The sequence below is a fragment of the Ostrinia furnacalis genome, unplaced genomic scaffold (genome assembly GCF_004193835.3).
Source record: "Ostrinia furnacalis isolate ACB-3 unplaced genomic scaffold, ASM419383v2 OfSCF1232, whole genome shotgun sequence".
NCBI lineage: Eukaryota > Metazoa > Arthropoda > Insecta > Lepidoptera > Crambidae > Ostrinia > Ostrinia furnacalis.
Genome location: NW_021131471.1, coordinates 5,026 through 30,624, shown reverse-complemented (window position 1 = coordinate 30,624; position 25,599 = coordinate 5,026). Strand labels below are relative to the sequence as shown.

The following is a 25,599-nucleotide window of genomic DNA, read 5'->3' as shown; positions in this document are numbered from 1 at the left end:
GCTGAGGCCTCTCGCTCCCCCTTTCCACTGCTTCTTTCTGTGAAAGAACACTTTCACAGAAAGTAAGCACACTATACCATAAGATTATTTGTCTCATCATATATTTTATACTGTAAAATGCTTAAATCTAAAAATTTTCTCAGATAACTATTTGCCCAAGGATCTATGCTATAGGATATAAATGTTTGTTAAATCGTTTTCACAGTATTTTTATAAAAATTTCAGCTTGTAAACTGACGCTAAAGTGGAAATTTACAAAACCTGTGTGGACTTATCTTGATATAATTCTTGAATACTAAACTAATCGCAATATTTTCTCAATTAACTATTTAGACGACGAAATTGCCTAACTATTTATGCCTATACCATATTTGTAGTATTACTGGTTAATGATTGTAACGAGTTGAAAAAGTACTGTTTTTGCGCCAAACGGCGTAAACGCTCTTAACAATCTTTTGTTTTAAGCGAATAAACTAAGCTATTTAAAAGAAATTGAATAATAAGAAACTGTTGTACATTTAAAAGCCCTTCTTTTTGGTAGGTGTACAGGTTGTGGGCCTAGGCTCCATACATTTTGGGACAACTCCTTTAAATCAAAACCCGTTAAATACTTTAAAACATCTTTGGCGTACCTACAACCAAACGGATCGACTTTGTTTCATAGTTTCATACTATAAAATACATACATTATAACATCACGAATCCCTAATATTCAGTGGCGCAGTAGAAAATGGGACGGTGCAGACATTTGCGGAGTTTTCAAGGCTTTCGAAAAGAAAATTGTACTGATTTGGCACAGATTTTGCTTTTCGGTCACTTAATGAGTGCACACAGATTTCACAGTCTCAGAATTGGCACGTGGCACTATAAAAAAATTAGGTGCACGTGTGGCTCTGCAACTGATTACAATAATAACAATGTTAATGATAAACAATTTTTATGAAGACGATTTTATCTTTCGGTTGATAAGTTTGTGACATTTACTGTATAGTAGCTAAGACTAAAAATAGCGGGTTCAGTGAACTGTAATAAACACTTTAGTTACATGTTTCTAGCTAGAAGGTCAGCCTTATCCTTGTCCTTAGTGAGGGAAAATCTGCGACGATTACATAAAGGAAAACAGAACAGATGCTGTAACGTCCGTTTTGATTTCAATGGAAACCTTTTACCTATTATCATTATGTCATTAATACATATAAATAAAAAGACTAGTGATGTTTATGTATTTATAATATCTTTGTTTGCATACATTATTATCGCCAATAGCACAATCTGCCAACAGTTATTGCACCGATGTGGATTTCGAATGCCATTAAACATTTGTGCAAAGCATATTAGTCTGTATACGTTTGTTGCAAAATAGTGCCTATTACAACAAGGTAAAGGCCACACTGTTTAGCTTGATATGTACATAGATGTATCCGCTATAATAACGTTACGTAAGAATAAATCTGAAGCCCGATATCCCACAAGTGGTTCGAGCATAATTGCCGAGCAGTAATCGTGGCTCATTTGATTGATAGGTATTATTTACTCGTAGCTAAGATAAGGGCGTTACACCCTCGGAGCAGCGAAAGGACGCCCGGGTAACATCCCCTCAGTTCAGCCGGAGAGTTCAAGAACACTAGACTGGGACGCAAGTACACAACGCCGCCGCGTATGCATGAACTTGGAATCAATAACCAGTTGCCACAGCTTAATTAAAACCTCTATTTTACACATAAAAGGTGATTAAGCAGAAAAGTACCAAATTGTAGACATTTAGAAACAAATGTAACGTGTTTATTTCTAAACTTTTATGTAAGCAAATGCGTCATTTAACTGAATAATCATCTAAATGACATATTGTAGCATGAAATAGTCCGAATTTGAACAGGCACATAGAGAGCGAATGTTCCGGAGTAAATAGAACTGTATTTGGCAACAGCGTTTGTATTTGTACAGTTTTTGCAACAGTATTTGTACGAGTACGTAACTTTATTCTATCAACGCATGGATTCACATTTTTATAATCGGAGCAGTAGGTACTAAAACTATTACATTTATTGGATGTTCACCTCTTCATAATAACATTACAGATAAGTATAATAGCTTGTTTGATGAGTCTGTAAGTAGAAGGTTATAAAAAGTCGTAACCTGCATAACTCATAATCTATAATATTAAAATTAATCGCAAAATGTGTTGGTAAGCGCATAACTCAACAACGCCTGAGCCAATTTTATTTTTTCTTTTTTTAATGTTCGTTGAAGCCTCAGATCATAGAAAGAGAATAGATATGAAGTCGCGCGTAACTACAACGAGAACCAGTGTCCCCACATTTCCCCCACCACAGCTCCCACACACACATTCAACTGTGTAAAAGCAAAGCGACTGAGAGTCTACGACAACATGTGCAACCGGCTTAAAAGTGCTGTGATTGGCCAGAAGGCGTGCCTTATGGCCAATCAATGGCCGCGTGACGTGACGCACACTTTGAAAACTAGTGAGAGAACAAAGATAAAATGAAGTCGACAAGATATCGATACTTTAAATCGCTAGGGGCAAGGCTCGAAACTGGTTTCACAAAATGCTTATGTATGAAAACCTTTTTATTATTATACGTTATTATTAACTACTATCACGCATTTACTTTTTAACCGCTTGAGTCCCAGACGGCATTAATTAATGTCATAACAATTGATTATCTATTGTGTCTAGATTCGCGGGCCTTGAAGGATTAATTATGGCGATCTGCGTACCGCATATGTTTATCAAAAATAATGCCTATATTAGGCTTTCAACTAGCTCTTATAGTAATTACATAGTTGACAGTTACTAATTACTTCTACTGTTATTATTTTTTTTGTAAAATCTTATAATCGCAAGTAACACATAATTTTTTTATTTAAAATTACAAAATAGAAAATTATAATTTACTTCTATTTATCGATAATAGGAAACCGCATTAGAACACGAGCACGGCACTATGTTACGACCGGCACATGCGGCCGTACTGTGTATTTTCACACGACAGTGGATATCGGAAGAAATTAAATACATCGCGCAGTAGTTGAGCATGACATAAAGTGGTTGCTAACTAAATCGTCAATGTACAAGTGTGTTAGAATTTTTATCACCACTGATTTCGATATCGCAGTAACTGTTACGGCACTGAATTCGTTCGTAAAAATGTTAAGTTTTTTTTATTTATAACCAGAATACCAATGGATTTGCAATACTTACATGTAGTAAATGACTCCATTGTTCCTGTAGTTCTTCGTTTCACTTGTTTTATTGCACGTAACGACGCATTATCCAAAAAATTCGGAGAACATTTCCTTAGTACGACTGAATCGCGACTAACCTAGCTACGCGGCCGATGTTCGTTTCTGGGCATATCGCGGAGACACGCGCCACGCCCCCGTTTCACATCTATTCCCTTCTATGATCTGAGGTTGAAGCCCAAGGATGGTTTTTACGGCGAGAATTCGAATAATTTCCGCGTAAACCCCGGGCGAAGCCGCGAGCGAAAAGCTAGTAGTCTTATAAAACTTCAGTAACAGTTTCAGAATTACTTGGGGAGTCTGGGAAACTTTCGCAAAAAGTTTTAACTGTTGATTTTATAAACAATTTGTAAGCTTACAAAAGTGTACGGTATCGGGTTGCAAACAACGTTAAAACGTTAACGTAATTATCGACACAAACATCTACTCGTTTTTTGGTGTCGGGCATGTGTAATCCGATCAGGTTCGGGGATTTCCCCTTTTATTTACACCGGCCAGCCCGCCGTTATCCCCCGGCTAATCAATGGGCTTGTACTATACAGAGTACTACGTGTATCGGCCGGCTCGTCTGGCTGAAGTCTACGTACACTCTGTATGTACAGGACGACCGGCATAGCACAGCGGGAGCCGGTAATAGGCCAGTAGAATTAAACACAAAAATTGATTAAATCGGAAATAATTCCTACAAAAGATTTTTTGCTTTAATGGCTTCATTGGTTGCCCATTAAGACTCTCCTAAGTTTTCGACTTCGACGGAGTTGTGCTTAAGTGGTGGGGGCCCCCGAAAGCGGCGTTTTTTCGGTTTTCCGGTTATACCGCGTAAAGGACTTACCCTATCGAAAAGTGGTCTTCATGACGGTTAAAGGGCACTTAATCTTGCATTGAATAAGACCAAATTCATATGTTTTGGACAAACCGTTCTCACGCTAAAGTTCGGCAAAGTAGAAAATATACGTATAATTAATGACCCTCTCCACGTCCAATGGCTTGTTACCCACATGCTTCCAAGCCTTGTAAAGGGTTGCCTTAATCAGTGTAACCCTAACAAGGCTCACGAGTTTGATTCGCTTATCCTTGTTCGTCCCAGCCGTTCCTTAACTGCGGTTTCTGCACCTCTTCCTGACACTCTCCTGAACGACTCTGTGTTACCTAATGTGGCTGCCTCTCTTCCTTGTACCCTCGTGCGTAACGTAGCTATTACAAAGGGGAGGTTGTGCATGGAATCCCGTCAGTCTAGAAGTTAGTAACCTGATAGTTGATTGGCCGCTATACACAGAGGCGGCTGTGCAAATATGTCAACTCCAATACAAATAAGTATTTGAAGGGTCATGAATTTGCTGTATGGTTGTAATTCAGGTTTTCGTTATACAATTTTTGCCCTATTTGCGAAGACAGATGTGCTCATTCAACGACACATCAAAGGAGCATCAAAGAACATTTTCGCGATCACACGCTGAACCTTATATGATTACTAGTTTATATGACCGTACGCAATCGCGTGCGTACGCGAAATAGATTGACATAACATTCAATAATATTTTAAATCTTAGGTTTAATTTATTAGGTTTCGTATTTGTTGTATTTCGACCTATATCCCGCCGGTAACGTAACCTGCGACCCAGCGCTCTCAGCTGCACCGACAATGTGCTTATATAACCGCAATGTAACAAACAAATGGCCGATTTACATAATAGCCTTGTCGATGCGCGATTACACTTACACCCACGAGGCTGCGACGCGACTCGCTATTATGTATTTTATAGCATAATTATTTAATTCGCTCAGCCCGATCTGGATAAGTCAAATAATGAACAAGATAGTCGTAATAAATATTGTATCTAACGGTAACGTAACCTCAAACTTCGTAAACTCCGCGTTACGACGCATCACTTGGATTGGTTAACGAACTGCGTACGATTTAGAAGAAAAAAAATATTATATTTTGCCGTGAGTCATTTTGACAGGTAGAACAAATGTAGTGTAACATTAAACGACCTCTTAGATAATGGGCAATATGTACCTAAAAATGTTTTTATAGAACCTTCGAAGTGGAATGAAAACGTTTCACAGACATACAACTTGTTGCTTTTTATAAAAAACGGTTTTGTTAAGAACAAGGAATGTTCGCCATTTTAATTATGCTGTCCAGTTAGAATCCAGCGAAGGATCGAAGTCTAAAAAATGCTTTACACAGAAACTATCTAAGTGAATGAAAAACATTCTACGAAGCGAAGAAGCCATCTAAAAAATAGCTTAGTTATTTAAAAACAGAGGCGACTAAAAAACTTCTTTACTATTTTAATTTTATTGCTTAGCTTAGTTCTTCTTTGGATCGAAATCTAAGACATTGGAAAACTTTAAGTTAGTAGAAAAACTCGATGAAGCCAGCAAAGAAATAGTATCGTTCTTAAAAAAAACTATTTTTTTTTTAAAAAAATAAGCAACATTTTCTCCTCTATTTTTAGTTGTGGTTTTCGAAGTGAATGAAAAACATTCTACAAAGCGAAAAAGCCATTTAAAACATAGTTATTATTTATGAAAACTTCTTTACTATTTTTAGTGTTCCTTGGTTTTAGTTCTTGGAATCTAAATCTAAGAAATGCACAGTAAACAACTTTAAAAGTTAATGGAAAAGCACGATGGAGCCTGCAAAGAAATAGTATTTCTCTAAAATACCAGTTTTTCTTTGAAAAATATGCATCATTTTCTCCCCTATTTTAAGTTGTCGTCTTTTTTGTGAGTTCTGCGTAAGGCTACTTAGTTTCCATCTCCAATTCAACAAAAAAGCCAGATAGAAATAAATGACAAAAAATGAAACTCGCAATGCAATATAAATAAATGTTATCTAGATGACGCATAATGGCTTTTATAGTTACTGTCAAATAAAACTATTTTCAATTGTACACATCACATCAGATTCATCAATCATTATAGATAATGAAAATTGTACGTGACTCTCATGTATCTATCGAATTAACATGTCTTTATTTTTAAGTACAAAATTATAAATAAACTTTCATAGGTATATAAATACTGTTTAATATGAGAAGACATGCACAATTGATAACGTATAAAAACATAAAAAACAACAAGAAACGACATCGCTACAGCATTAATTGAAATGACCTAACAATGACAAGATTACGAGAGCGTTATGATGTAATTAATGAACGGTGTCATTACACAGGCCACCTTGAAATGTTGCAAAATATCGATAAACAATGAGAAGTGCAATATAATATCAAGAAAACAGGTAAACGTATAAATATTAAAAAATAAAGCATGAAAACACACACGCAAAACAAAAAAGGATAATATTTAAGCATAAATTACATGAATTATAATGATTTCGGATTCCATTTGATCAAGGCACAAACAACATGTTGATCAAATTGAGTATACATAACATCGCCATTTCCCGAATAACCAAAACAAGAACGACAACAAATGACAAAGCTGTTCGCACTTTGACATAAAACGCAAGAAGAAATTTGACATCGTAACAATTTATGGACTTACTTTTTTTAACTGCTGCTGAGGAGGCTTCCAACACATCTGCAGGTCGCTCATGACTGCCGTCGCGCCTATCACAAAAAAAAGAAAGAAAATGTTAAACGCTGCCAATTCATTATCTAACAGACATAATAAAAACGGGTTCATGGTCAGATCCTTACCTAACATAGTTTTCATTTGGCAGCATTTTTCCAAGCAAATACTGAACAACAGTATTCACATGAAGTTCTGTAGGAGCTTCAGCCCCGCAAGGACAGTCGCCGTTCTCCTCAATGCATCTGCAATACATAACAAGATATGAAATACATATTGCTTAAAATAGCTATTATTAATATCGTAGGTGACCCGTTAATATGATTACGTACCTCGTGCAGCGAGTATGACCGCAATACCCCGTAACAGGTAGAATAGGGAAAAGGTCGCAGTTGAGGCAATGCAACAATTTCTCGTCTAAAGTTTTATTGTTGCGAGCGTGCTTGATCATCTTGTTCGCGACCTGTTTGGCTGCGGGCGTCGCCGCCGGCAGAACTGGCATGGTCTTGCGAGTGTACAGCTCGAACGAAACCACAGGTGACAAATCCTTCAATGACCTATTTTGAGCAGTTTCAACGCTACCCGTTGCATCTCCATTTGAAGTGGAACTTTCTACTACATCCGATTGTTGGGCTACCAGTTCCATTCCATTGGTTTCCATTTGTGTGGGCTGATAATAAACTTCAGTGACAGGAACCTCGTAGGCGTTATAGCTCACGTAAGACTCATTTTCAATAACTTCAATCTCTAAGTAATCCGTAGTGAGTTCAGCAGACACATTGTTGTCTTCGGAGGACATTGGCGTCGCCTCATTCACTGTTTGGACTGATGGCGGTTCATATTCTATGGGCAGTTCTTGATAAGGTGGGCCAGGCGGCAGGGACGCTGATAATAGACCGCTTGATACGAAGCCGGTCTGTTCGTCATCAGTCTGCAGTTGGACGTCCGATGTGATTATTATTTCCGGCTCGTCTGGCTGCGGCCACTGGCTCTGCCTCAGCCATTGGTTCGATGCAGAGCGGGGCAAACTGGGAGAATGCATCTGTGTCGATTGGCCAATATCTGCCGGCTGCTCAGTGCTTGGATTGTATGACGAAATAGAACGAGTGCGGCGCTTTGATGTTCGCGATTGCCTTTGCTCCTGGAGTACGACAGTGGGCCTTTGTTCGGTCGACTCCTCCTCTTGCAGGGAAGGCAGGATAGGTCGGTAAATGTGCATACGCTCGCTTAGGCTAAGTAGCCTGTACGGGTGTTGTATTCTTCGATACATTCTCTGAAATGTCCGCCTCGGCGAACTGAAGGAGTCCATTCGCATCTGAAGTGGACAGGGGAATGGTGGAGACAGTGTGAAGATGTAACTAGTTAAGACACAAGACGTGGCCAGATACGGCGGACTAGCGGACTGTGCGGCGGTCCGCGTCGCCGATACCTGTGAACAAAGGACAACCCATCTTTAAGTATGGCTGTGAGAAAACTCATCAGAAAAAAATAATGTTCAACTAGAAATTGACCCGCAGCTCTTTAAATAATTGTCACTAAATGCCTTAACGCGAGCCCCGTGGAAACAAAGGCCAAGATGTTGAAAAATATTACTACCTAACCTATTACCATTTATTATTAATTATAAAAATATTCTTGGACATTATACAAACTAAGCAAAGCAAAGCTTGTACTATGGGTACCAGACAATAACGGATATAAACATACCTAATTACTTTTTTTGGAAATACCTACATAGCACGTATTACAGTATGGAAAAATATTTACTACGTGCGATGATCGAACCTACACCAAACGGCCGTCAAATATATGCCGTTATAAAACTATGATCTTTGTCTACCAAATTGTGATCTGATGTGTGCATGACGGATTAATAATTTACAAACATACACTCAAAACATTATAATATTGATAGAATGTCGAGATTTGAACCATATCTATGTATTATGTAAAAGTAGCTAATTATATTAAATAGTATTATATAAAACGTGACCTTACCCACGAGCGCGATAGCGTGACTTTGACCGTTGTCAAATAAACTTCTTATCTGTTGGTTTGGCTCGTGGATAACACAAGCATAACAAGATAGCACAACACAAGAGCAGAGGGCTTTGCCCTACCTCCAGCCAGCCAGACAAACAACCCGGCCGACGTACACTACATAGCGCTACCTCCAGCCTAACAATTGCATGTCCCCGCGACGCACGCATGTATATGAACGTAGCTATGTACCGCTTTCGAAAAATCAATAAAAAAGCATTAATTATTATTACCAATGAAACATTTTAAATAATACGAGCTAATAATTACGACAGCGAAACAAAGAAATAACAAAAAGATGAAAGTAGTCATAGATTAGAATGACTATGTGTAATGTATAATGACTGAGTGTTTAGATCCCAATTTGAAATCTTTTCCCCAAATAAACCGATTACGGGCGTTTAACAAAAACAAAAATAAGAGGATAATCACAATAAAAACTCCAATAATACATTACCTAATCAGGTCAAGGTTACACCAACGCCATTAAAAATAACATAATTATCATTTCGGCACTACCTTCACTTTTGAAATGAAATAAATCCAAATCCGAAGTTCTGAACTTACGAAACAATAAGCCGTTAATTTGCATCACATTTCGAAACAATAGATCACTGAGGTATTTAAGTAATCACTGCAGTTAATCAAAGCGAAGCTCGAGCACCGATGCCGCCGACACAAGCGAGTCAATTAAATGCAGGGTGCGGTAGTTGTCCGGGATCTCGTTAAGCCCTGGGAATTTTGCATCGATGCATCCGCTGAATCGAAGCGGGAGCGATATAGACGCCACATCTAGTGGCTAGTTATCTCTTTCATGCCAGACAGGTAGGTACGAATCGACGCGAATTTGTATTGAACGAATGCTTACATGTAGTTGTATTTTATGTTATTGTATTTAACATTTAAAACAAGTAACGTCGGTTTATATGTAGAGCGAGACCGGCAAAAATTTGTTTGTGTGCGAAACGTGGTTGGAAATTTAAAGACTGTCGGGATGATGCTTACATTAGAAGACGAAGGGTCAGTGTGCACTGTGCAGACAGTGAACTGTGGTGTCAGTCAGCAAGGGGCACGATGTGAACTTGGCCTAGTGATCGCGGCGACCGGTCCGAGAGCAGCCGGCGCGCGACCGATCCTCGCTACGAGCGATGCTGCACTGCGCCGGCCGCCGGCTCAGGCCTCAGGCTCACCGTTACCGATACAGACGAACAATTAAACTAGACTACATCTAGCATCTAGGTCGGGAAACTTTACGCTTACAGACAGCCTAAGGTCGCGCTGAGCCTACGTTTGTTCTCGCTTATTGGGACTAAATGGGAGACGTTTGACGACCTCTAATAGGCGGCGAGACACCTTGAAGTGCTCAAAGGATAAAAGCCTTGTCTGCGTCCTACTGGGCTCCGTTTGCCTTTGTTTAATATTACATTTTACATTTTTTATTCAATGAAATTGAGCGATGTTACCTACTATTTAGTGTTTTTTTACAAAGCCTTTGCTACGAAAGGGCTATAAGATGAAGTCTTCCAGTGACTTGGCCCACTTTTAGTTTAGCCCACGGGCCAAGTCGCTAAATTGAATTTTTAAATATTTTTTCTTCCAGCAACTGGGGCCCAGTTGCAAGAAGAAAAAATATTTAAAAATTTCAATGTTTTATTAATTAATTAAACACCAAATCAACTAAAATCTACTCTAGAATCTTATAGTGGGCCCAGTTAAGTACCTACTATGGAAGAAAAAAATATTTGAAAAGCAATCCAGCAACTTGGCCCGTGGGCCAAGTAACTTCAAGACTCAGGATGAAATGCATAATCATTATTCACATTGCACAAAGCAAAAAAAAAAACTTTTAAACAAAAAAATATTATTCGGTGACAAGTCGGCGTTAAATATGTATTTGATATTGATATGATAACACATAAACGATTGGATCATCAGACAAAAATTTTACCCTTGTAGGAGTCTAATCCGCAACCACTGGTTTACAATAAACTTCAATGTAATGAAATCTGTAGCTGTGAAAAGTTATTTACTCATGTGTGCAAAATTTCTGCACTTATCGTAGGTGTAATTAAATTGAAAATGATTCCCATGGAGTAATGGCCGTTCACCCTTTTATATTTCCACTTACCTACCCAAAGATGATAGAAGTTCGGTTAGTGAACTCACTTAGCACCACGTGCACAAGCTCTAATAGATCACACTGTGTATTCGTGAATCACATGAAACCAAACAATGCCAAATTCACAGGGCATTAGATAATTTCCCCGAAATATTTACGAGCACGATGCGCACATTCGCCATGACGGTGGATACTATTAGGATATATGGAGGCAAGAATATCCATCTGATATGGAGGTAAAGTTGAAAAAGTGTTCAATGTGTCCAAAATGGCGCTAGAGTAGGCAAACGATATATTGTGTTGTTGTTGCCGGGTGCCTGCTTAAAGTATGTAGGTACCTTGAGTACATTCTCATACTCCATAATGTACATTATGATTCGAATGCAACTCCGTAAATAGCACTAGGATAACATTGACTTTATTACTGCGTGTTATGCAACTTAAGCAACATTCATTAGGCAACATTTGTTGATAAACTGTTTATGACTAGTGTGAATCAAGTTTACCATAAACACAGGTTTCTGAAACTTGGCCGTCCACACTTGCTCTACACTCATAACGGGGAGCACGGCAACATGTATCATAAACAATGTTTCATCACCTTTGTTTATGGAATGTTTATAAACTGTTTACAGAGCAGATGCGGAAACATTATGAAACATTGTTTATGAACAGTTTATAAACAGTGTTTATCAACAACTGTTGCCTAATGAATACATGGCTTAAGTGTTATCATAGCTGCATAATCAACACGTCTGCAATTACCATGGAACGTTAAAAATTAACACATAAATTATACCCTCCATTCAAGCTGAACATTTGTAGATTACATTTCCAAATCTCGAGTAGGTAGTTACGTGTGCAAGTAGGTACTAGAGTAGAAAAACAATGCAATCTGCAAATTGTAACATAATAATCAGATTTTCGGATTTAAATCTCTTGTACACTATTATATCGCTTACACGAGGTAGTAATATTTATTTGATCAATAAAGTACCAATTACATTCTAATAAATAATCATTTTAATATTTACTCAAAGGTACGCTACGCTACGCTACCCAAGAATAAACAAAAACCTCTGCAAAGCAGACAATATACGACCAGTTCTGTAAGCCAATAAAGGAACTTTTTCAAGAAACCTTCAAACACCGGAATGCACTGCGCAATGTCATTATAGTCCAGTCATTACGTACATTCAAAAAAGAAAATGAATTTGCGCTTCTAATTTTTTAATATGTTGTAGGGGATACCTAGAAAAGCTTAACTAGCTTACCTAGAAAAAAAAAAAAAAATTGTGTCCAAAATTTTTGACTTTATCGATCGATATCTCGATAACGATGCATGATACGCTAAAAATGGTTCGGGCGTTATTGTAGAGCACAAAGAAAGCTACAAAAAGTGTCCTACAAAAATTTTCGAATCTCATCGGATAGCCGAGTTATTGCCGAAAAACAAAATTTAAGCGTTTTCCAAGATGGCGGCGAAAGCTCCTAGGAAAGCTTGGTCGACAATCTCAAGTTAAGCTTTTCTAGGTATCCCCTACAACATATTAAAAAATTAGAAGCGCAAATTCATTTTCTTTTATTTGCCTTTTTTTCGGACGAAATGACTGGACTATTATAATGGTTCGAAAAGGACAGGAGGAAGTCAAGCGCCACTCGGCTCGCTTCGCCACGATGGAGTTTGTCAAACAATTTAGTAAATAACCCTTCTTCTGGAGCAGTCGGGTAAATAGTCGCTGCAGTGGACAGGATTGCAGTCTAATAAATACTTCTGTAAGTTCCGAACCCCTTTGCTGAATACCCTATTTGCTCGAGTAGAAATTGCGCTTTTCAAGTAATGATTCTAAGGGCCTCTTACTATTCCCTATGGGAGAACATTACTTAAATATAAGGTGTCTGATAACGTTATGGAAGTTATCTCTCAAATAAACAACTTTCGGTTTCTTAAGTTTTGAATAGGCGTCCTGGTAAAAACACTTTTGCAATATCACATTTTTTTTTGTATATTATTAGTAAGGTGTTACATATTAGGAAAGTCTCTACTTACTACCTAATTAAGTTATGATGTAATTTTTAGAACAAAAAAGCACTAAGCTAGGCTGTCACAGGTATTAACGCTGAAATGTTGTGGCATTCATTTTGTTTGTGCAGTACTTTCGTTTGACATCTAATATTGCTGCGGCTGCGACAATCTCTGAATGATTTTAATAGTTTATGCCAATAATCTTTGGCAATCTTGGAAACAAAAGAAAAAAGAATACCTTCCTCAAAAATGTACACCGACTCTGAATAACAGACTCGAATAAAATACGTTTGTCTTCGATTTATCATTTGGTTATTACTACATTGGTTTCTTTTCATAGCAGTAATATAATTATGAACGGTTGAGACAGGTCGAGCTTTTACTATCTCACTTACGAAGGTTATCAACTTGACTTTTTCCTCAGGACCTACAGAAGTATTTTCCTTTCTTAATTGTCAAATACTAGCTTTTACCTACGGCTTCGCCTGCGTAAAATTGTGCTTGTCACAGATCGTTACAAAAATAATATGTCATTCTGATGTATAAAAAATAATACCTAGTGTTAAGTTCCATCAAAATCCGTTCAGTAATTTTTGCGTGAAAGAGTAACAAACATACATCGATTTAGGGCTAATTTTTCAATAGTCAGATATCTTATAACTGAAGAGTAAACTTGTCATTTTGACATATTTCCCATATTGAAACTGTCAATGTGCCAAACTTAATCTTCAGTTAAAAGTTATCTGACGATTAAAAAATCAGCCCTTACGCGAAATTAAGTTAATAAGATGAATCGTATTTAAAGAAAAGATTTTAAAATAATAATTCGATTTAAGCAAGACGATCGCATTATAATTAAAAAAAAGTCACCTTTAATACGTTTTAATCTTTTAATACCAAAGTCGTCTTGTTTCGTTACACTATTTTGAGTTTTGACCCCAAAGTGCAGTCGTGTTTTGCGGTCATTGCGCTGCCAAATGTAGCTGGCGTCGAGTAGACGAGTTGCTTTATTGCACCAACAATATCGCACACATACGCAACAAAACTTCATTCTCACCCCAAAAGAAATGCAGTGACCGACTGTGAGAAAAAACTTACCGTAAAAAAGCTTATGCGAATCTTATTGTTTATGTGTGCTACATGACGTCTTCTTAATACCTTATATGCCTAAGCGCACACCACAGACTTTTAGTTGGCCGATAGTTGGGTCGGGCTGTTAATTAGTGTGGACAATATGGACATGTATGAAATTGCGCACCGATTTGGTAGGTATAAGCCGATTCTTCATACAAATTAGAATCAGGCCCAACTATCGGCCAACTAAAAGTCGGTGGTCTGCGTCTAGGCTAAGTACTTATGTACAGGCCGCCCGCGTATGTACAGAATTGACCTCTCTACAGATTTATTATAAGTATAGATGAGTACGTTAAGTGGTACAATAAGATGCAATCCGATCAAACTTGATCATTGCATGAGCAATATTGTTTCCGATTCGTCTTCGTTTGACCCCTATTGAATACATTTCCATCAAGCAATTTAATTATCCATGTTATACTAAAAAACCAAAGCGAGGTACATTTACATCTTTTTAGTTTACGATCGTCAATAATCAATANTAAATACATGCCATAAATAAATTCGGTCCGTGATTATAAATAAAAACAAGTTGTTTACAGAATTTTAGCAATTTGTTATTATTCGCTTTAAAATATAATTTATATTCTCGATGAGAAAACCTTTCCACGAGGCATTATTAAGTCTTCACTAAATTAAATTGGCTCTGAATATTTTATGATTGAACAGGATTTATTTGTTGAGTGATCTTGTGAGTGGGATCAGTGATATAATAGGGGTTAAAGTATAAAATTGCCAATTTTTCCATCCTTAGTAAGTATATTCCTTTAATACAAAATACAATAGTCATTGTCCATATATTTTTTTTGTTACTTTAAAATTTTCACTAAGGGGAGGCCTATGTTCAGCAGTGGACGTCCTATGGCTGAGATGATGATGATGATGAAAATTTTCACTAAAAATAATTCCTCAAAAATAACTCGTCCTAAGCCTAGGCGCAGACCACCAACTTTTAGTTGGCCAATAGTTAGGTTAGGTCGGGCTATTAATCAGTATGGAGATGTATGAAAGTACGCACACTACACAGATTTGTTATCAGCCGATTCTTCATACAAATTAGAATCGTGCCCAACTATCGGTCAACTAAAAATCGATGGTCTGCGTCTAGTCTAAGTGGTGTTCCCGTCATAAAAAAATAAAAATTTTCGTGCACCGACTATCTATCTAGGCTCTATTAATCTAAGCCTAATATGTATAAAAAGGTCATGATGATGATAGCTAAAATAATGATGGAAATGTAACTTACGTGTGATAGTGCATTCGCCGCTCTGATTTGATCAGCCGGAGGGGGCGACCGCCATGGCATCAGTTCAAAGCGGTCTACCTGTTCAAGACAATTTTGTTTTTCAATTTCAATTAAAATATTTACGACTTTGTTTAGCTTGGAACAGATTCCAACTGAGTTTGCGACTAAATCACTCAACTACAGAGCGATTATTATTATAGTAGTTTATTTTTATACTAGCTTTCCGGCGAGCTTCGTACCGTCTAACGGGCTATCGTTTAATATGGTTAATGAATTGTTGTTATCATATCGATGGAGCACCATCTCAAAGATAACCCAAATAAGCAGGCTAAAGGAGTACCTTTAGCCTCCTTATTTGGGTAGTCGGGTATGTTAACTTAGCGTATCAGCTACCTCTATGTACCTCATTTTATCGAAATCTGTCCAGCCGTTCTTGAGTTACAAATGTCACAACTAACACGACGTTGTTTTTTCTCGTATATAGATTTGTGATCAGAGTATAATCAAGTGTGACATTACTTTGGATGGACTCTGTGAGTGTAATTTACAATGACTAACTTTCAGATAATGTATGTCCGGTTCGAAAGCTGCTTGGTTTCTGTTACCGACTACCGTGGCTCTTCAAAAAGGTTGCCAAGGGCAGATAAGGGGTGTATTCCAAATGATACTGCTCGGTGCCCCATAATAAGTGATCGCAGAAGAATCTCTTATAAATTTTTAGTTTGCAGCGCCCAACAGGGTCCTTAATGATCTCCAAATATAACTATGTAACACCTAAATGTACTATTAAGGAAGCAATAAACTTATTGAGTATTGAGTATTGAGAAGATAAAAGTAGAGAGAAAGGTCATGGAAAATATTAAAACTTTCGTAGATTATGGAGTTTGCAGTAATCTTATTTTACTAACAAAAGTACAACAAGAATGAAAACAAATCTTACTGGGATATGGGATTACTAAAGAATATTGCGCGCGCTATTCTATCGGCTTAACCTTTAGCGGTTTTTGTTTTATTTTATTAATTTTTATTTTATAATTTAACTTAAATTATGAAACACAATCACCATTAGTTAACCGATATTACCAAGGCGAAATTCACTGAGGGTTTTTTTAATAAAATTCATATTTTGACTACTAAGAAGAAATAAATATACCTACCAATACATATTATAACATCTATATATATAAAAATGAAACCCGTTTCGCGTTGTCACGGCATCACGTGTGAACGGCTGAACCGATTTCGATAATTCTTTTTTTTAAATGTTTGTGGAAGTCCAAGGATGGTTCTTACGGAAAAAAATATTAAGAAAATCTCTACGCTAAGGCGGTACGAAGTTCGCCGGGTCAGCTAGTATAAAATAATTATACTCAGCTACTAGTTTCAGAAGTCGTGCGTGTGTCGCAAATAAAGAAAACGTCCACGTGATCAATTTAACATTACTTACAAATAACTTGTAGTTTAGAAACTATTAATTGCTTTATTGTGATACATTATATGTATTACAATAATGTCGAGTACATTGGCACCTTTATTTCTACGATAAAAGCAAATCCGCCGAGTCAGTTGGCAACAGTTTGGCACGACCTCCTTGACTCTGAGCACATTAACACGTCCTGCTATTTGAAATAATGATGCCAACTCAGATATTGACAGATACCAATAAAGAACCAAGCTGTGAATTGTGTAGGAATTCACGTATTATCTTGGTTTCTTACGAATTTAGATATGTTAAGTCGCCTGAAGGGTAAATTCATGTAAGCCTAGGCGCAGACCATCAACTTTTAGTGGCCGATAATTGGGCCCGATTCTAATTTGTATGAAGAATCGGCCGATACCGAATCGGTGTAATGTGCGGGTCCGTGGCCGAGTCCCCCAGTATTCGACGCACCCGTGGTTGAAGCCCCCGATTTAAATAAATTTAATATCATATTTTTTTCGGCTTTTGCACTAAGTACAGTCAACGAAAACCATGCATGTTTGACGCTATTTAAAATGATGTATTTAATTTTTTGATAAAAATACTTAAAAATTTTATAATTCAAACTTTTATTTGTAGTTAGTTAAATGTAGAGAGAGTAGAGTTATTTTAAAGACTGATTGTTACAATTATTTTGATTAGGTAAAACGATTTACATGTTAAAATAGGTAAATAAAACCTATGATAAAATATGATAGGTTTAAATAAAACCTATTATATTTTTAGGTATCACTAATGGTAAAATAATATTAAACATTTATTTGTACGATCAGTATAAATATTTATTCGTTTATAAATATTTTTGTGACTGATTGTACATTTGATTAAAAATTGCTTCTATCTGACCGGGGGCGTCGACCACGGGTGCGTCGAACACAGGGGGACTCGGCCACGGACCCTAATGTGCGCACTTTCATACATGTCCATACTGATTAACAGCACGACCCAACTATCGGCCAATTACAAGTCGGTGGCCTGCGTCTAGGCTAATAGACACATTGAAGTCCTTTAGTTAAATCAAACATTCGGTCGGAGTACAATGAACGTAGCGAAACGTAACGTTTAGAGACTAGTCACAGTAGTCACAAGTGCTGAAATTAAATTATCGCCTGTCCTAATGACTTATAGTGGCTAAGCGGAGTTACAATAGTTTGGAAAAGTTTCAGGGATGAAAGTAGGTCTAGGACCTAGGTAGACAAAAACGATACATTACACCCTCCTGGACATAAAACATTTTCGTTTGAGAAATTCATGGTTTCTTGTACTTCTGTTGGAAGCATTAGAACTGCAATTGGCATACGAAATGGAATCAACCGTTTACGAATTCCCATACGACTTATGCTAATGCGTATGTGAATGGGGATGTAATGCTTTGATAATATGCCACCCAGGTTGGATTCCCCGGCAGGCCACACGGTGGAGAACAAAATGGTAAGATGGCTCTCTCAGATTAAACCAGTTTTTATTTAAGGTTACGCCAAAACACACTACCGCGACCGCGAAGCTGAAACTCAATTACTCGTGCGTTATGTTTCAAATCTTAAACTAAATATTACAAGATAATTGCTGCAAAATAATCCAAAATTATCTCCTGAATATTCTAGTATGAGGCATGTATCAATAGATACTTTGCTTTATGTATTTAGAACAAGTTTCAATGTAACTTATGGCTACCTCAATAAGGCTCTTTTAGTCTTGGATCCAATTCGGCCAGATCGTATTTAACATTACTTATTAATTACTGCTATTATTAACAACATTTCAGTCCGCTAATTTCACATTCCTCGCTGATAAAGGCAGATCAGAATCAACCGCAGAGTCACGGTATGAGAACACGTCGCTTAGGATCGTGCGTGAGAAACTCAGGAAAATGACACGTCGGTCGTCCGCGTGTGAGTAGAAATGTAATGTGAAAGTATTGCTTTAGATAATTTAAGTATTGGCATAATTTTCTGTAAAATGGTGTAAAATAGTACTGGTGTTTTAAAATTTCGGTTAACCATCCCAATGTCTAGGTCATCAAATATGAGTTGACGACACCATCATGGTAACGTGACGTGTGAATACAAATTAACAAGATATTGTCACCATTGGTGAGAAATGTACCATAAGACTTAGTAGAACACATAAATCATCTTGTTGCCGTGCTATTGCCTACAACGGCTCTTACGCAAAACGAAGTAAGCGGTCGGGTTATATAACGCGACCTACTGGCATACTGACTCTGTGGCTCATGCCTCGCTTGCACTGTGTACCACCTACTTACATTTGCTTGGTTACCGTAATCAAACTATTGCACCGCGAGTGCAACTTAACTATTTAAAAAACTCGTACTGTATTGTGACGTGAACGAAAACACGAGCTCAGTGGGGATTTCGATAATCGAATCGATTTTTTAAACGGATAATAACGGTTAGTTTTTAACGGGTTGACGGTTAAGGCACAATTAAGGTGCGTCATAACATTCCATATATGTACGAGTTTATTGGGAAACTTTACTTGTACCGTAAAGTAGTAGGGGATGATTGCAATAATACGATACAATGTCAATGTCGATCATTGAATTACTTATAGGTACGTAAGGCAAAGTTAATTAATATTTTACTTTTATAATTTTATTCTGTGTCAATAAATAAATAAATTATTTCTATTCTATTCTGCTGTGGAGTAGACTTCGGGATGCAAACATTCATGTTTACTTAAACTGATTATGGTTCAATAAAAATAATTATGTCAAATGAAAATGAAACTGTAGAAGATCACATAAAAGTACACGAATTCCAATTCCAATTTAAGTTGTGTTTTGGCAATGCGCAGATCCAATGGAATTTTATATATTAATATTGAGTCATTCAGACAGGTAAACTAAGGTTTCTTTAATCGTGGTCGCAGTAAACAGCCTACATAATTGCGAAGGGATGGTTCTATACCAATCAAATTACAATTTAAATGTCGCAGTATCTTTCCATGGTGATTCATTTCTATTTGAAAAGTTTGGCTTTATTGCCCAATTACTATGAAAGGTAATACCATTGAGGGGATTTTAATTTCAATTTGTTGACGTGCCCAAATTGATAGGGTACTTTATATCTTAAAATAACTCGTCTTAGCAATGCCCTTGAGAGACTGATCGATTGAGAAATAGTACAGAAAAATCAAACTTAGATCTTGTTCTACGGCGACTAAATAATAAATACATTACACGTTAATAACATGTTTAATGTAAGTGCTCATCACATCATCATTTTTGTACGCGAACACTCCGTAATTCTTCGTTTAGGAAAAGCAGAAAAAAAATATGAGTTAACTACTTAGAGTACACCGTTGATTTTTCGTCGGCCGATAGTTTAGTCGAGCTGTTGTTCAGTATGGGCATGTATGGGAGTGCGCACACTACGCCGATTCGATTTGGCCGATTCTTCATACAATTTGAAATCGGGCACATCTATCGGCCAACTAAAAATTAACGGTGTGCGCCTATTCTTAATGAAGAGAGCTGTACAGACAGTAACAAAGATGTGTTGTGAACTTTTTGGCTAGGTAGGTAGACTTTGGGTGTCATCACGAAATATTTGACGCTGAATGTACCAGTATCATGTCTATTTAATTTAGGCTCTGTGTTAGTACAAAAAGACGTAGCGACACGAAATTCGATCTGTCACCACGATTCACAAATGTTACATTGTCGAGTCAAAGACAACAAACAAACTTCTCTAAAAGTAAAATAATAGGCGCATAATCTTTATAGAGAGGTAAAATTAAACCAAACGAATGTTGGAAAGACAGAAATCGTTGACGAGCTGGACTAAAGTTCTTAGCAGACGGGATGCTTGAAGATCGTGCCTACCAGTCCAGATTTAGGACCTTTTGTTGCGTAAGACCGTGTAAAAAACACCACCTCGTCAGAGCCCCGATTACGGTAATTTTTAACGTCTACAATCCAGACACGCTTCTCGATTCTGCGATACGATTGGTCGTTCAACAGCGTACGTCAGCTGTTTTGACCAATCGTATCGCAGAATCGAGAAGCGTGTCTGGATTGTAGACGTTAAAAGAAAAGTTACCGTAATCGGGGCTCAGGCTTAGTGAACCGTATGTAAGTACAGAAGCAACATTCTTAAAATCACGCAGAACATTCTTTAAAGGGCGTATATTTAGTTTTATTTAACAATGTGGTAATTTACCACAAATTGGACATGAATAAAAAAATATACAGCCTCAGGAAAATTAACCTCAGGAATAGGCCATACGTGTCTATTTTTCCACAAGCGTAATTTGAATTGAGTAATTTCAAAACATTATCGGTATTGAATGGTTTTGCGGTTGACAGTGGGGCGCCACCGTCAATACCGGATCGCTGGTTCCGATTTTTGCCATGTTGGAAACCATATAGTTGAACGATGGTAGCGCCCCTCTGTCATTGAGTTTGGTGGGACAGTTCAGCGTGGATCATCTTTAAATGGATACAGTCTTTAGTCAGTATTATATGAGTACATTTTATGCACATGCAAACTGATTCGTGTGCGGTTTTTTTTTATACAAATACTCCGCATCGAACTACGCTAACTACTGTTACGCGCGAAATCTAGATTTGCTGGTGAAACTTTAACCTACCTAAGTTTAATTTCAATTTAGATACTCCTAAGCTATAAAGCTACTAATCCACTACCTATAAGCTCGAAGCTCGAAGCTTTTAGGCCGCTTACAAACTACTATTTTTAGAGCGATACAAACTCGCGACAGCAAAATGTGTAGTCCGAGCGATTTTATGAATAAATTCGTTCTTTATCTATACTAATATTATAAAGAGGTAAAGTTTGTGTGTTTGTATATTTCTTAAATTGTAAGGGGTAATCTCGAGATCTACTGAACCGATTTTAAAAATTATTTCACCAATAGAAAGCCACATTGTTGCTGACTGTCATAGGTTTTATAAAAAACCGAAAAATTCTACGCGGGCGAAGCCGCGAGCGGAAAGCTATTACAGTATGAAATGGTATCGATGCTGTAGGTTTTGTAAAAAACCTGCGACCGCTGAGGAATGCATTCCAGACTGCTCGATACGAGTGATAAGACCAATAATTCAATATATAATCTTGACAGGAGGGGGCGCGAAACTTTTTGTATTGTTGAAACTGAAAGGGGGCGCGTCTCAAATAAGTTTGGGAACCAATGCTCTAGTGCAGGGGTGTCCAAACTAGATGGGACCCAAGGTCAATAAAAATGACTAAATACATTGGTGGGCCGCAAAATATTTATAAAAATAAAATACTGGTAATAATAAAATAATATCGTTATTTATTATCTACTTTTTCATTAATTTGTCTGTTACAATTCTGTCAACATCAACCTCAATATTAGTAGTAGCTAGGCGCAGTGCATGTTTAAGTGAAGTTTCTGTCAATGAAGACCTGTATTTCGATTTAATAGGCTTCATTGTTGAATATGCACTCTCACAAAGGTAGGTACTGCCCATCATCGAGCCCATTTTTGCCCGAAATTCGTCAGTTTCGAGAAACGTTCAGGGAGGAGCTTAAAAAAATCAAGTCCTGTTTCAGTTCTGCCCTTGTAAAAGGGGTTTGATTGCAGATCACAGAGTTCCAGTTGTTAATCAATCTTAACACTCTCAACTGCGATCGTTAATGGATGAGTGAAGAGTGCTATATCACTCTCAATTTTTTTTTAATCTGCAATACGTCGTTCAAATTCGACGATTATTTCGTCCATGTATTTGAGGTGCTCCAAAAAATTACAGAAGATAAAAAAGATTCTATGGGCCGCAATAATCCAAACCGCGGGCAGCACGCGGCCCGCGGGCCATGGTTTGGACAGCCCTGCTCTAGTGCATTTGATTCGCAGCATAAGCGCGTAAGATACTGATGTATGTTTATCTGCGTTAATATTCTTAGAAGTAATAAAATGGTTGTTTGCGATTTGCGATTGGAGAGTGATTATGAACTGAAACAGATGATTAATCAAATATTTTAAAACTTGAGTCATGATGAGTGTATCGCGTTTATATCGATGCTCAATAGTGTATGTGTAACAAGACTTTATCACGTCAGCAGCCGCGTATATATTCGCTGCAGACGCGCTCGAATAAAATACAGTGTGCAAAGAGCCTTATTGTAACTTAATCACACCATAATACTGTTTAAATATCAAGAGTGTGTTAAGTAAAGATAGGTATTTAGTATTTAGTGGGCACATAATCGCAACTAAATTGCTAGACGCACTGCAATCACATCTAGTGTGTGGAGGCCCTTAAACATGTATTAATAATTGGTTTGTATAAGATTAGGAGTACTGCCACTTGTAATACCACCAGGTGGAAATAGTTAACTTTATTCTTTAATAGGTACCACGTTATCTCACAATATCAAGAACCTTGAAATTATGCTAATTATGCATAGGCCATAAAGTGTTTTACTTTTATCACCAGCCTTCCTTAAATTACTCAAAAAGACCTGAAACTTAGTAGGTTTTAAAGAACCATATATTGGTTTTGGAATTATCTATTTATTAAATAATGTTATTTTAATAAATACTGTAATTACAATTATTATTAATAATTAATGTAAATGGTCAAATAATATGCTCATAAATAAAGCATAACTCAAATTAATTTATGATTGCATTACATAATATTAGCTAGTTCAAGGTTAGGTAATTTCAACTGCTTTGATACATTAGCATATTATGTAAAGGTTGTTATGTAGTGTCCAAATCTAAAGTAATGTATGCCAATCCTGGCTCAACCGACTGTAACTGTGACAAATTGTATTGATTACAAGCCATGACTAAACTCAGCTCCATCATTTCATAGACAAGAATTTGTAAGTGATACATAAAAGCAATTAAATTATGTAATAATTATGCAACAGCAAAATTGAATATGAACAAAGGTCTTTGTTATTTGGGTAATGATCATGATATCGCGGCAGACGCCGGTCTGTTTACACCACGCGATGTTTACGGTAGCAGCGTGTCGGGCGCGAACTTGCGCGCTCCTCAGGCTCCCGTCTACGAAACCCGCCCATCTACTCATCCCTGTGCATTACACCCTTACATAATTTCCTTACGTAATAACCGCGTGGCAAGGATAGACACCCATTGATAAGTACAACAGAGTCCCTCCGTCACACCATTACGTAATGCCAGATATGATTGGCGAAAATCATCTTTAGTAAACACATAACAAACGAAGTCGCCGGCTTTGCTGGTAAAGACATTGAAAACAAGTAATAAGTTTAGTAGTTAATTACCTCTGGAGTTATGGGGGTTGGCGGGCCGACATGCCCGCCTACTCGCGGCCACATGATCTTTTTGTCTTCGCCTTAGAAAGCTGAATTTGTGGATAGTTCACTAAACTTTTGGACGAACGTCTCAAAAACAATTTTGACACAACCACCACGAAGTAAGCAAAATCGCATACTAAAAAGTCATAGACAGGCGGACTCAAGTCGGACTTCTTTTCGTTTGACTGTTCACTGTTGTCTATTCCTAAAGATGACATATGACCACAGACTAATTAAAGCTTAACTTATGTCAGTGCCATGAAGCTAAAGATAAAATGGAGGCCACACTTCGAATACCTACTTGAAGCCATGAAGCTACAGATAAAAATGGAGGCCACACTCCAAATACCTACTTGAAGCACAAACTATGTATCATTATCTCGCTCTCTGTGGGCAGACTCTCTCTTTCTAAATAAACAAATAACATAAATTTACTCAAATTCAATGAAACTCAATGTAAAATCTTTATTTCTTGACATAGGTATCATTAAAAATGATAAGTGTAAATACTGGTAAAACGTTTTGGGAAGAAATTACTGTAAAAAATGTGAAAAATGTTTACAATGATCCAATGTCGGCAATCACGAAATAAACACTTACGCGTGGAATCTTATGTCACTTCCAGGACACCACGTACTACCGCAACCACGCACTACAAAATTTTGCACCATTTCTTGTGATAAAACAATGATTATTTCCTGTAAACAATCTCAAACGAAATTAACTGCATAATAAACAAGATAGTAAACAACCGCCATGATGGGTCGGATTGGGCCGATGTTGCCACATGGTACCGATTTCCCAGGAATTGGGATTGTAATTCCCTGATTCGCCAACACATTAAGCCTAAATGGCCAACAATTTTGTGATTTTTTATTTAACTAGGTAATTTTAGTTTCAAATATTAATTATTTATTTGTTTAACTTCTGATTTGGTTAGTGAATTGGCTATTTCGAAGAATTTACAAGGAGATTTAAATCAGAAGATAGCAATACTACAGTTCACACTAAAAAGAGAGGTAGGGCCGCAGAGAGCGAGATAGATATAAGTAAGTATTTGACTCAAGTTTTTGTTCCAACTCTGCCCTCCATTTTTATCTTTAGCTTCATGCTTGAAGCACAACCTATGTATCACTATCTCGTTCCCTGTGGGCAGACTCTCTCTTTCTAAATAAAAAAAGAAAATATTTGCTCAAAGACAATGAAACTCAATGTAAAATCTTTATTTCTTGACATAGGTATCATTGTGGTATCATTAAATAAAGTGTAAATACTGGTAAAACCTTTTAGGAAGAAATAACTGTGAAAAATGTTTACAATGATCCAATGTCGGAAATCACGAAATAAACACTTACGCGTGGAATCTTAAGTCACTTCCTGAACACCACGTACTACCGCAACCACGCACCACAATGTTTTGCACCATTTCTTGTGATAAAACAATGA

General features: G+C 37.2%; 1 protein-coding gene across 5 annotated transcripts in view; it reads right to left on the bottom strand.

Moving 5' to 3' along the window:
• Window positions 1-24,333, bottom strand: part of LOC114351961 (uncharacterized) — a 52,878-nt gene extending 28,545 nt beyond the window's left edge. The window contains exons 1-5 of one of the 5 annotated variants that reach the window (XM_028303329.1): window positions 24,121-24,333; window positions 15,376-15,453; window positions 7,143-8,239; window positions 6,939-7,055; window positions 6,784-6,848 (exon numbers count right to left, since the gene is read on the bottom strand). In XM_028303329.1, coding sequence (XP_028159130.1) covers window positions 6,784-6,848; window positions 6,939-7,055; window positions 7,143-8,239; window positions 15,376-15,453; window positions 24,121-24,174 — 1,411 coding nt within the window. In that variant the 5' untranslated portion in view covers window positions 24,175-24,333. Of the gene's footprint in view, window positions 1-6,783; window positions 6,849-6,938; window positions 7,056-7,142; window positions 8,240-9,307; window positions 9,589-9,855; window positions 9,995-10,978; window positions 11,151-15,375; window positions 15,454-24,120 lie in introns of those variants that run through there. The other 4 variants (XM_028303330.1, XM_028303332.1, XM_028303331.1 and 1 more) reach the window with 4 other exon arrangements.
• Window positions 24,334-25,599: the final 1,266 nt, after the last annotated feature.